General features: G+C 40.1%; 1 protein-coding gene across 15 annotated transcripts in view; it reads left to right on the top strand.

The window, feature by feature from the left end:
- Positions 1 to 10545, top strand: part of LOC135486151 (3',5'-cyclic-AMP phosphodiesterase 4C-like) — a 249309-nt gene extending 238764 nt beyond the window's left edge. For 14 of the 15 annotated variants that reach the window (XM_064768707.1, XM_064768702.1, XM_064768704.1 and 11 more), the window contains 7 exons: positions 145 to 243; positions 479 to 643; positions 1714 to 1813; positions 2038 to 2192; positions 2793 to 2915; positions 5995 to 6177; positions 6510 to 10545. In XM_064768707.1, coding sequence (XP_064624777.1) covers positions 145 to 243; positions 479 to 643; positions 1714 to 1813; positions 2038 to 2192; positions 2793 to 2915; positions 5995 to 6177; positions 6510 to 6896 — 1212 coding nt within the window. In that variant the 3' untranslated portion in view covers positions 6897 to 10545. Of the gene's footprint in view, positions 1 to 144; positions 244 to 478; positions 644 to 1713; positions 1814 to 2037; positions 2193 to 2792; positions 2916 to 4118; positions 4242 to 5994; positions 6178 to 6509 lie in introns of all 15 variants that reach the window. The other variant, XM_064768703.1, reaches the window with a different exon arrangement.
- The last annotated feature ends 3166 nt before the right edge of the window (positions 10546 to 13711 follow it).

Genomic DNA, 13711 nt, shown 5'->3' with positions numbered 1-13711 from the left:
CCACCCCCATTAGACACCTGTGAGGATCTGCAGGTGTGTTCTAATCCACATGGAAGGGGAGGTAATTTTGAGTTCAAACTCAGATGTCAAGTGTTTTGAAATCTGCATGTTCTTACTATATATTTTTCACAATTCCACTTTCAGCTATTGGGTGATTTGGACAAGTGGGGTGTGGACATATTTAGGATAGCAGAATTAAGTAATAATAGACCCCTCACAGCTGTATGTTACACGATATTCCAGGTAAGCTTAAAGTTGACCATAATTCGCACTAAATAGAAAGCACAGTGATACCAACTTCATGTGTGCAGCAGTGTATTGGCAGTCATACACTGCTGATGTTTTTTAAACCTCATAATAGAAACTACTGGAAAATACTGGTAAGACGTCAAGTTCTTTTAGCCTGGAAAACTTCCGAGGTGTGTTAAGGTTGCAGTTTTGGGTTTATTGATTCAGAGTCAGCCATTTTCAATTTCAGGAAAGAGATTTAATGAAACAGTTCAAGATTCCAGCCAATACTCTAGTCGCATATATGATGCATCTTGAAGACCACTATCGGCGGGACGTCCCCTATCACAATAACGTGCATGCCGCTGACGTCACTCAGTCCACACATGTTTTACTCTCTGCACCTGCACTGGAGGTAAGACGTCATTTCTTTCAATGTCAATTAGGACTGGAGCTTAGGGGGTCCAAGTACAGTAGAGAATCTCTATTAAGGACTCCCTCGGGACTGACAAATGCTGTCCTTTTTAGGTAGGTGTCCTGATAAGGGAGGTCAAAATGAAGAAGCAGCCTTTGAACAAATCAAGTGTCCATGATAGGGAGGGTGTCCTTAGTAGAGAGGTGTCCGCTAAAGGAGGTTCCACTGTATAAAACAATATGGAGAGTTAGGGAATTGGGTCTTGTCTGTCGATTAGAATATTCCTTTTACCAAGTATGTACATTAATCCAACTTGCTCACACATACATGTATGTGAAGAGAACGATGTACATTGTATGCACTGAAATGGTGCTATTTATAGATCCCTAATACAGAGAAGAGTTGAGAACTTCATGTAACTTAATCTTGCTGACCAGCTAGCTCATGCTCATAGCTAGTCTCCCTTTAAAACCTCCACCCACACCTTCCCAGTTGCTCCACTGAAAGCATTTTGCACTTCCCCCCCAACATTTAATGTTCGTGATCAAGATTGTGATCGGTGCATTAAATTTGATAACCTAATGAAGATGATGTGCCTGTGTTCCATTAAAATGACACTAATATGCCAGCAAGGGATGTAGAATGATGATATATAATTAAGGGTTATTTGTTCTTCATCCAACTTGGAGTAATGGACTGATGGGTTGGGTTCTGCTCAATTTATGGCATTTTCTCTGGAATGCAATTTTTTACAAGCGTGTCTCACTGGGTAATTTTTAACATGTTAATTTCATGCGCTTAAAGGCAGAGTACTCCTGTATTCAATTAATGGATGAAGAGACCCACCTGGAATTACAATGTGAATGTTCACAGAGCCATTGTGCATTGTGACATAACCACACTAAAAGTATACACTGCATGGTTTCACGTTTGTTGCTTTAAATTACAATTAAACAGAGACAAAATTTCCATTGTAGATATAATGGCCCTTTAATTTAAACGTCCCACCCGTTGATGCTTAAATTGGCTGATATTATTTCCTGATTTTCTGTGTTTTCTCTTGATTTCAGAATGTTTTCACTGATCTTGAGATTCTAGCTGCCATATTTGCCTGTGCCATCCATGACGTAGATCATCCAGGCGTAGCCAACCAATATCTCATCAATACGAGTAAGTCACCTTGAGCAAGTCACTTTACTTTCTTTGACTGTCCTTTGCAGTCAGGTATGACATGCTATGCATGTCACCTGCACGTCATGGGGCCATGTCATGACGTGCTATGCACGGCACCCACAGCAATAGAGTGCTCAATTTTGCTCAATCTTGCTCAGTCATGCCCTGTAGTACGTGGTAGTGATGTCCTCAGTTTCACTTGTTCCCCTTTTGTTTTTCAGGCTCAGAATTGGCGTTAATGTACAACGACGAGTCTGTGCTAGAAAATCATCACTTAGCGGTGGCATTTAAGCTCCTACAGGAAGACAACTGTGATGTGTTTCAGAATCTCAGTCAGAAGCAGAGACAAACACTACGCAAAATGGTTATTGATATGGTAGGTTGAATAGTATGTTTTCCCTTGCGACTTTTGATGCAGATCCTCTTGCTGTTTGGCTCGGTTCCGAAAATCTGAAATTCATCTAGGATAAACTCTATGATGACGGGTCATGGATGGTAACATTTGAAAGTGCATGCTGTACACATTCAGCCAAATGTACAGCACCACATTGGCCGAAGTCGGAGTCACTAGGCCAATAAACCCGATTGGCACCTAACTGTAGTGGCACGCTAAAACGCTCATCCTGTCTTGGAGGAGGAATACTCCCTGGGGAAAATCACCTCCAAGTGCTGAGCAAATGCTGAAAGAAGAAGAAGGAACAGCAGTGCATCATGTGGAGGCCTTTGTAACGAAATAGTGACATATTTCTGGTATTGCTGCTAGTAGTATATTCCAGCCACCAGTGACAATGAAGTCCCTTGTCACTAATTCCACTGGCACATCACTGGTTCTGGTCTGGTAAGCCGTCCACTGATTACCATTGGGACACCACTGGTTACCATTGGATCGCCACAGGTTACCAGTGTCTTGATATCAGGTCAGGCAGCAGACATCGCCTCTCTCTCTGTATTCATTGTTTATTTCTCCCCCAATTAGGTGCTAGCTACAGATATGTCCAAGCATATGAGCCTGTTGGCAGATCTGAAGACGATGGTGGAAACAAAAAAGGTTGCCGGCTCAGGAGTACTGCTGTTAGATAACTACACCGACCGTATTCAGGTGGGACATCATTCAGGATTGCCTGGATCGCTGCGTTTGCGTTTTTAGCAGTTTTTCTGCCCTGCGTTTATATATCACCAAAGAAGGCAATATAGAAAATTGTAAAATTGTAAAACTTGTTGAAATTTTTTCGTTTAGCCCGAGTCCAGATTGGGACTTTTATGCCGTCTTTGGTGGTATCTTCCCTGTGACAGCATGCTGTGACAGTCCGCCCCATCGTTGGCTACCCCCGTCTCAAACTGGCTCTAAATCTATCAGGCAGGTCATACCCTCAACAGATTTGCCTTCACTCGTTCTGTCCTGTACGACTAAAATCTTGCTTTTCTGAAATTCTACTGGGTGTCTCCCAAACATGTCTGATGTGATGCTACACTAGATATAGAAGTGAGAAAATTGAAAAATCCACCTAGAAATGCTAGATATATGAAACAAGGGTCGTCAAATTTGCATTCCTATTTTGAAAAATTTTTGTGGGGCATTCTATTGAAAGACACCCAGTATAGTTCTCAAACTTTCTTCTGAAACTTTCAGATACTTTTCATTCCCCTTCTTCTCACTTTCTCTTGTCAGTACGTCTTCGAAGTATAACTGATACAAGATCAAGTCCTGCATGTTTTTTGTTGTTGAGTGGTTCTTGCAGTATGGTTCTCTAGTTCTGACCATGCATGGATGTCACTGGAAATAACCCCAAGCAGATTAAGAGAGAAGAAACAAGTTTGTAAAGGTATTGGGGTGATTGAGAGGAAAAACACATTTGAACAGGCTGTTGAGGGAATGAGAGAGAAAAACACACGTTTGATTGGGCAGTGGGGTAATTGAGAGAGAAAAAACACATTTGAACGGGCAGTGGGGTGATTGAGAGAGAAAAAACATGTTTGAACAGGCAGTGGGGTGATTGAAAGAACAAACACGTTTGAACAGGCATGGGGTGATCGAGAGGAGGAAAAACAGACTTGATGTGGGCAGTGGGGTGGTGGGATCCTGTCTCTCTAATACTGGCCTTTTCTGCTTGGGCTTATTTCTCGTGCGGTGACATAGAAACTGCATGAAACTTCATCTATATCTGCCCGGTATTTTATAGCCAAGACGAGTAGGGGAAAGCTAGCGTATCCAGTGATAACATCCTCCAGCACTAACTCACATAGACTCTCCCCGTACTAATTATAATTACCTCAACTTTTGCATTGACTCGTGCGTGATTAGGTGCTAGCAACTGACATGTCCAAACACATGACCCACCTTGCCGATCTCAAGACTATGGTCGAGACTAAGAAGGTGTCCGGCAGCGGCATTGTTAACCTGGACACATACAATGACAGGATTCAGGTACCGTTACGGTGCACAACCGTTTGGTGTCCTATACGGCCGCTAGCGCCATCTGCTGTCCCGCATGTGAATGTTGATGCTTCTCCCATCTTAGGCTAGATGTTGTTATCGTCTAGGGGTGTTTTAGTCTTCATGCATGCTTATGGGGGACGTGCATGAGAATTAACATCATCATAGCTGTTAAAATGGTATTGGTATTTTCCCCTCGGTGTGAAATTTTCCCAGTGGTGTCGGGTTCCTATTACCATGTCTGACTCAAACAAAGGCAACGGCATGAGAAGAAATCAATGGCCAAGTGCACATATTTTGCTAAAAGCATTTGGCAATGATCGCTTTGGTTAATGGAGACCTTTCTAGCTGATCTCCCCTTCTTATCTGACGGTTATCTTAACCCCACGGACACCTACTTGTTGAGAGCAGAAGAATTATGACACAGTCTGCACATCCTCAGTTTTTCTATGCTTGACGTCCTGTTCCTATATTATATACATATACATCCTTCAATAATGACATAAAGTAGAAACAACTCTAGATGTCACTAAACTAGGTTTTATGGTGTTTCATTTCTTTTGATATTTCAAAGATTAGACCACTGTTTTGTTGCTTTGATCCCTTTGGGGGGCACTCTCAATGACCTGTGTAGAGCATCCTTGTGACGGAGTTTTTTCTGATGACAATGCATGGCACTCATGGGGCAAAAAGGCCCTATCATTCAGTCAAGCCACGCCATAGTCCAGATACATTCTCAAAAGATGCACAACACCCTTCATGATAAGATTTTTTGCGATTCTCCTTCTCTGCAGATACCAAACTTGCCATGTCATATTTCTCTATCATGACTTGGAGTATTAATTGAGTATCATTACAGGCTGTTGGGAGGAGGACTATTAAAAATTCTGATTGCAAGGATGCTCTGCACATGTAATTAAGATTGATCCCTGTGACTTTGATGCACACTGCATATCATGTGTAGAGAAACTAGACACAAAAACACAATTTAAAGCTCCACAATCAAGCACCACAATCAAGCTGAGGTTTGCATGGTCAACTGCAGGTCAATAAGACTGCAGTCACATGGCACAAAGTTCTGTCTTCCACAGTTCACGACAATTCATTGAACCTATTTGAAAATGATTTTGGCTCGTCCATGCTTAGCTGACTTATGAGTTTCTTTTAAGTGCGCGCAAACCAGCAGTTTAAATCGAATGCAACAAAAATCTCTTGTTTGTGTGCTTGTCATCACAGGTACATGTACATGTACCTTTGACAAGAATTGGTGATTGCTGTGACCAACAATCAATATCAAAACCCAGTGATTACCAATTTTACCAACAGACAAGTGATATTTATATTGCTCATTGCAGCATTGCAGGTCAGCAACAAATATCACTCGTTTGCAGAGAACTTTACAAACTGTTGAACTTAGTACCTTGACAATGAGTACAGTTGTATGAAATTCAGCTAAGCGATTGACTTTGATAAGAATGACACCTGCAAGGTCAACATAGCCTTGCTCTAAAATTGCTTTCTTCAATTTGCACCGCTTTGCACTTTGTAAAAAATACACACATTTTTCCACTCACAACATTATAATTCTGATGTAAACTTTTACCTTACACTGTGATGAGTACTACTATAAATTATAACATCACAAGAAGTAAAAAGTGGTGTTCTTTGCAATTAAATGTCCCAGTCCATTTACAAAACAGTACTTCCGAGATTCCTCTCTAACCAATGTTTACCTTTCCTCCAGGTTCTGCAAAACATGGTACATTGTGCTGACTTGAGCAACCCCACGAAACCGCTCGAGTTGTACCGGAAATGGGTGGACCGGGTCATGATGGAGTTCTTCAGGCAAGGCGACCTCGAAAAGGAGCATGGACTCGAACTGAGTCCAATGTGTGATAGGCATTCAGCCACAGTCGAGAAATCACAGGTAAGAGCAGCTATTGATGAGAATTTGGAAGGGTAACTGCTGGTTTTTGTTGGCACAATTGATGTCTACTTTATGATAGATCAACGATACATTCACCACTTCAGGCCGGCTCGCGAAAGCCTGTGACCGTTTTCTGGCGATTAAGGATAAAGGCCTTACAATATAAAAAGTCCATTGAAAATGTTCAAGATCTTTTTCTTTGTGGTGCTTCAAGATTGCTTAGATAGGGTTTACCCTTCTAACACATGCCTTACATGTTGTCTGTTGTCATACTTACTCCATTTGTTGTGTGTATATTATCTAAAGTAATCTTTCGAATCATTCTTTTTCAGGTCGGTTTCATCGATTACGTTATTCACCCGTTGTGGGAAACGTGGGCCGACCTCGTTCACCCCGACGCGCAGGATATTCTCGATACCGTGGAGGATAACCGCGACTGGTATCAGAGTATGATTCCCCTTAGTCCTTCCAGTAGCTTCACAAACAACAATACACCAGAATCGAAAGAAGCTATAAAGGATGTTAAAAAGGAGGACAATGATAACCAGGAGAACCCTAGTTTTCAATTCGAATTGACTTTAGACGAGGAGCATAAAGACGCTGCACGTGATAAACTCGAGAGCCCGACGTCGTCGGGTCATGACGTTCGACACCAGTCGCATCACATATTACATCTGCGGAATTCACAGATCAAAGAGGAAGTTGAACCCCCAGAATGACTTCGGCGAATCAAATCAAGATTTAAGAAAATGATACGTGATACGGACAATTCATTGCCAAAATGAATCCCAGGTGGCGTTGGGTGTTACTGTCGCGGATTTGTTTATAGTGTAGCCGCTGTAGGTTGTTAACCATGCCCAGGCCCCGCCAGGCTGGTTGGGTTGTGATCTTGGCTGATCTCGCTGGCCGTGTACATCGAAAAAATTGTGATATAGGACTTATAGTTTGTTTCTAATCTAGGGTTGATGTAATTTACGCCAGAGAGTAGTGTGCGTATGTCTATGGTAGGAAAACAGTTTGCAAAACAGTTACAGTTTGGAAGAGAAGTGCTGTGACAAACTGGTACCAATAAAGGGGGACTATAGGGATATTGAGGTGGCTTATGTGGACAATTCTGGACTGGGTCATACCTGATTAAGTGATAGATACTTTCTCATACAAATGTGAATAGTTTCGATGTTCTGCGCGATAGGAAAAACCTCTATCAGTGACTTTGTGTAACTTTATCTGATTGACCTTGCTCCTGCCAATAGATTCCCTTCAAGACATATGGTTAAGATTCGAGAGATGATTGAATTGGAAGTGATGGAAATATAGAAACTTATTGCCGAGTACAAACCCTTGTGTACACTACTCTCTGGTCGTGTGAAAAATTTACTAATGGCACGTGAGCGTGTATGAAGGGGGTGGTGCTAACGTTATTGGATAATTCTGTGTCTGGTTAATATGGTCGCTTTGACCATGGATACAACCGAGAAGACAAGTTACCTCAGTAGATGATTTCGGGTTGGTTTAATGTCATGTTTATGTACTTTGTTTGTTATAATGGCATAATCTCTCGTAGAAATCAGGACTTTTCTATCAGCGAGAAAATCAAAAAAAATCCAAGATGTTTTTCGAAAGTCACGATATGATACACACTGTGACGCATGACATAAACATGACAATAGATATTCCAGAATTTAAAAAAGATGGTAGAGAATATTTTAAAAGTGTGTGTGTGTTGCTTTGATAGTTCCTTATAGACTCTTTAACCAAAGCCCGGCTCATTATTTGACCGTTCTTTTCAGTAATACCCTACAAACAGCAAGGTTTGACAGAATTTTCCCTTGTAATTACCCCTAGCTGCCACCCTTTCCACTCTTCAACATCTTCAATCGTTAGTTTTACTCCTCTGCCTTGACAACCCTGACTCTACATAGACCCATTGTTAGCCTAAGTTAAGTTGAAGTCAAACTTAATTTGAAAGTAGTCTACCTAAGCTTACTTAAGTTGTTCGTAGGGTCAAAAGTAAGTTAAAGAAATCCTCTTGTTAGGCCCATTTGTTAGAACTTACTTCGACTTAAGTTCATCTTAAGCTGACTTACTTCAGTTGATTTGAATTTAACTTAGTAAAACCTTGTACATACAACATGACCTTGTGTTTGCACGTAGTGATCACAAACTATGCAAATAAGGCTTAGTTTTATGATGCCAAAGTGTGTACCAAACTCGCAAGAGTTGGATGAGTGTGATTTAAGAATTTGACTTGATCATGTTGGTGTAAAATATACATATCATAGGTCATTTTGTCCAGTCAAGTTCTTAAGAGTAAGCTTGCCGTTTTGTTCGGTCGAAATGTTCTACTTAAATGTCAGGTAGAAAAATAACCGTTTAACACAGTAGGACCAAGGGAGAAATGAAGGGAGAAAATCTTCCAATATTTTGAGGTTGAGAAATGAAAGAGGTGTTAGGCTAGTTAGCTTATGTGGTGTGTTCTGAGAATTGCTGGTCTTGGTCTTTGCCTCTAGTCATCTGTACTTTTGGGGCTGTAGCTAGAGGGGTCATTAAAAATGTGTTTTTCATCGATCCAGATACTGTCTAATTTTCAACGACGAAGGATAAAGGAGGTGTTTTGCCCCCATGAGCAAAAAGCTAACTGCAGGCCCGACTTTCGTTTGGTACAATGTCAGTTCAATCAGGTAGCTTTGTCTTGTGTCTCGTCTTGTTTCTTCTAACTTTCCCTTTACTTTCTTTTTAAACCAAAAAAGGAGCAAATACAACATGGAAGAGTTGTTTTTCATGAAAATGAACCAACGTGAGGGATTGGGTGGGTCATTAGAGATGGGGAGGGTATCGGCCCTGAAGAGCCATTGTCATGATTGTGACAGGATTGGAGAAAAATTGATTGAATTCTCTTCTTTGTTATTTAAAAACCGTATTTGTAAAATTTCTTGCCTTTGGTAGCTTACTTAACAACTATATTGAGTACTCTTGATATACCTACTTATAAAAAACATTCTTCTTTTATTGATGGTTAAGCTTAGTAAGAATAGATAAGATGCGTCTTACTTATTGTTTGTTTCAGGGACGTGGAATCACCCAGGGCCATGTTGCTCCACTGGTGTTAGCAGTAGACGCTGGCATTAAGTACTCAAGCTACGACATGTATGGTAATTGCACTATTCTGAAGAAGATACATGTATGCTAAGTTGAGCTAAAGCTAATTTTTGTCTCTAACACTGATAGAGCAACTGGGCCTTGGTGTATAAAATTTAAGAGTTTTGTTGAAATTGTGATACCATAAGGATGAAAGGCTGACTGTCGGTTTAGAATATTTCGCAAAAAGTACTTCTCAGAAGTGATTGAGCAGTTTTCAGAACAAGGGTCATGTTGATCAGTTGTCAATTCAAATCCTTTTTGGCTATATTCTGGATCCCGCACTTCAATAAAACTCTGTAAATACGACCTCTGTCTTGATTTTGTTGGCGTCGTGAAATCTTGCTGCGTATGTGATCTTGACAAGAATTGGAGTATACAGATTGTTGATATTCTGGTTTGATGCAAAAAAGGTGTTAGTTTTATATCTACAGTGATTGTGAATGAAATAATTTTGTATAAAACCGGGCCGCTTTGAAATGATCCATGACGTTTGGGAACTATCAGGTATAGAATTTATTGTGGTTTAGTCTATTTTCAGACTTGTTGTTAGTGACAGGGCCAGAGTTTGTTTTATCCACTGAAAAACTGTTAGCATTCTGGGTGTATCCGTTTGCTATACTTGTCGGCAGAGTTTATTGTCAAGTTGAGATCTGCTAATAACTGGCAGTAGAATAATCAAAGTTAATAGACTTTTCAGAGCCGTTATGGTTGTTGTATTAAGAAGGGGGTAAAGTGTGGGAAAACGAAAATTCTTTCATCATGATCATGTAAACCTATATGTACAGTGAAATCTCCCTAAGCAGACACCTCTATTAGCAGGACACCCTCTCTATTAAGGGCAGTGATTTTTGTCCCAAATGGGTAGTTTGTTATGCAATTTGACCTCTGTAATTGGGACACCATCCTATTAAAGACAGCATTTGTCAGTCCAAAGGGTGTCCTTAATAGGGAGGTTCTATAGATACATTTACATACATTATTCAGTGGGCTTAGCACCTTTGCTTGCTCGGGACAGTGATTGACACAAATCTGTTTTTTTATTCAACAGGCGATGAGAACGATGACGATCATCTGTTTTTCAGTGGATGAAATAATGTTGTGATCTTCCTATTTTCAAATTGATGGTTAAAATTGCTTAGTTCAAATTTGAATAGTTTGCTTATATTCTTGGGCTTGGTTGATATTGGTATCAGTCATCACAGAATAATTGCAACGATGGGGGGGGGGGGGGGGCAGTTATCATTTGGAACTACCCCAATCATTAGATAGGAAGATCACTGGGAAAATGAATGAATAATGTAAACTTTTTCGGCATTCTTTGAAAATTTGTTTATTTTGGCCTGATGTATTTGTTAGTGATGAATTGCTGTGAAATTTCCCAGTAGCCATCCTTTTTTGTTTTTGCCAACCTGTAGTTATTATTAAAACAAGTTGTGTATATCGGAGAGCAAATTTTCAAAGAATGTTTGACTATTTTTGCGATCAAGTTCCCCTCCAATGTCACTAAATGTAAAAATCTTCGTTATTTTCATAGGAATCATTATACATGGTGACTTTTGTAGAAAGAGGTTGTTTATTTTCATTATTATCAGTCATTATGGTGATGCCAGGGTCATCAAATCTGGGAGAAACTTGTACACAAATATCAGATATCTTGTATCCAAGAAACTTTGCATCATTAACCAATCTCCGGGTATAGATACTTGGTTTTTTTTCAGAAAAGGTGCTGGTGGAATATAAGGATTGGGCCTATCATGATGTTGCAAAAGTGCCCCAGTACCATTGAGGGTTAAAAAGGGGGGGTAGCAAAAGTTGTTGCACTTTTTGTACTTTCAGTTATACTCTGTATATGAATATATACTGGATTTGGATGTTTTTGAGACTGCCCTTATGGGATAGCATGTGGTTAAGTCTTTCAGAATGAATCATATTTGTATGGAATATAACTGTTGGCCCACGTCATGTGCGTGTCCCCCGATGTGTCCTGCTCTGCTGTGGGACCGACTCATGTTGATTGGGAAAACCTGTACAGGATATTCTGATGGGGTGGTGTTGGGATAGGATTTGAAGATAGACACTTCAAATCCCAATGAATTGCATTGAAAGTTAACTATCTAATTCATTTAACTACTAGTAATAGTTGAGATATTCGAAGTTTTGGTCAAATATATTCAATCCTTCTAATAAAATGAACATTGAGATCCCTAACTGGAACAACCTTTATGCATATCGTGTCTTTCAACAAAGGTGTTTGTACATGTTATAATCTACTTGTTTCACTGTCACTGAAAATGCTTCATCTTGCCCCTAGTTGCTGTAAGGTGTTTGGTCATGGTCAAATCATACTCTGATGCTTTTCTTTGCTGTGATTGATTCACCAAATCAGCTCCGAGTCCAAAAAATAACAAATTACAAGAAGACAAAGAAACTGGTGCTGTGATTTTGGACTGATGTTTTTTGGAGGGGGGGATTTTTAGTCTTGACCATGAACCGAACATCAAACTTTCCCCTCACTGCATCTTTCACTCTTTCACACTTGGATTTCGAAGGTACACCTGTAACTGCACAGCAGGCATGTGATGTGCCACATGGTCATTATGAACGGGTCAATCTCTAGACAAAGAAAGTTGCAAGCATTACCTTTGGAGTCCTCCTATTTAGTTTAGGTCTTTCTGAGAAATGTTCTCTCGTCTTTTACTGTGCAGTGAGGGGGGTCAGGGGCAATTCCACTTGCACTTGGTGCATTTTCACACTTTATCATCTACACCAGTCCTCAGACACCAATGATAAGTAAGGTCTTGATGATCTGAATAAATTTAGCGAGAGTATCTCTCTAACCTAAAATGTTCTTCAAATGTTGCCAATTGTATGGCAAGCAAACACGATGATACAATTTGAAGTTGACCTTAGTGTTTTTTTCCAATGCCCTGTAGACAGACAGTACTGTTAACCCCTTTATTTTCGTGAGCCATTTTCAGAAGAGGGGTACTTAATACAAAATTGAGGGTCATTCACTTGAAGGCCAATGCTGTATGTGAACATTATATTTACTTGTGTTACAAGGAAATAGAAATAAACATTGCCTTGGTACCATATATTACTAGGCATGTCAGCTGTGTGATGAAAATTGACCGTGCGAGTGTGGTGTAAACAACAGCAATTCTGAAATTCATGTTCAGTGTGTGTTTACATGATTGAAAAATCTCAAATTCGATTTCAAATTTCAAATTTTGAAGGAACAGTGTAGGCCTTTATATAGTCCTATCATTGAAACAGGCCAACAGCAATTGGTAAAATCTGGAAATGGTATTTTCATATACAGAAAGGGCCACGATACTAAAAGGGTTTACAGGAAGGGAATAACTATTACCTTGGGGTTAAAATGATGTCAGATTTGGTTTTTGTATTGACAGTTACAGATGGAACCACGGTGGGATTCTGAAAATCTCATCATCATATCATTGTGCATCTTAACGGGTAGAAATGTGTGCTTTTGTAGTCTGGTTCCATCTTACTTGTAGTACCATTTCATCAGCATCTAGATTTCGAAAAAATGCCATCATAATTGGCATTTCATCGCTCTTACGGGCATGTGTCATGTACATAATCACTGTGCATTTTAATCAATGTATTACCGGTACAGCAGAGGGTTGGCAGGAAAACGTAGCGCAATACCAAAATGTGTAAATTACAAAGTTGTATTCTGTGTTATCAGGATAAAGATTATTTATTTCCAGGATGGGAAGATGTAAAAAGATGTAGATACTATAGGTTTTTTATCCATTTGTGTCCAGTGTGTACTTATTTTAGGTCCTTGTTGGTGTCAGGTTACATGTGTGTTTGTGCATGTTACGTACACTCAGCTTCTCCTAAAAATAAAACTCAAAATTTTATCGGAGAAATTCTTCTTGCTTAGTTTCTGTTTTATGGCATTATCAAGGGTATTGTTACCAAGCTGTTGACTGCCCAGTCACCTTCCACCCTATCGAAGTAGTTCCCATCATTGAATCCGACATACATGTACGAGAGAAGAATCCATAATCTGACTGCACTACCACACAATTCCAATTTCAATCCCAATTTGGGAACCTCTTTGCAATGGTTATCTTTGTACTATGATGGGCTTCGCTGGGGCAAAAACTTTTACTCTGACGTCACTTTGAAGACACCGCTTCTTCGATGACAATGGAAGTAACATTGGGTTGTGATGGCGGGCTGAGGTAAAGTTTGACCTCGGGAGGGGCACTCAGTTGGCGGGAAGACAAATCCCAGTTTCACCCACATGTTGTGAGATGCTTAAGACAGTTTCACCATCCTGTCGTAAGACAATAAGACAGTTCACCAACTTCATGAGATGCTAAAGATAGTTCACCAACATCTCATGAGATGCTGA

The sequence above is a fragment of the Lineus longissimus genome, chromosome 4 (genome assembly GCF_910592395.1).
Source record: "Lineus longissimus chromosome 4, tnLinLong1.2, whole genome shotgun sequence".
In the NCBI taxonomy this organism is placed as follows: Eukaryota; Metazoa; Nemertea; class Pilidiophora; order Heteronemertea; family Lineidae; genus Lineus; species Lineus longissimus.
Note: the sequence above shows the minus strand (reverse complement) of the source record. Positions and strands in the feature narration are given on the sequence as shown.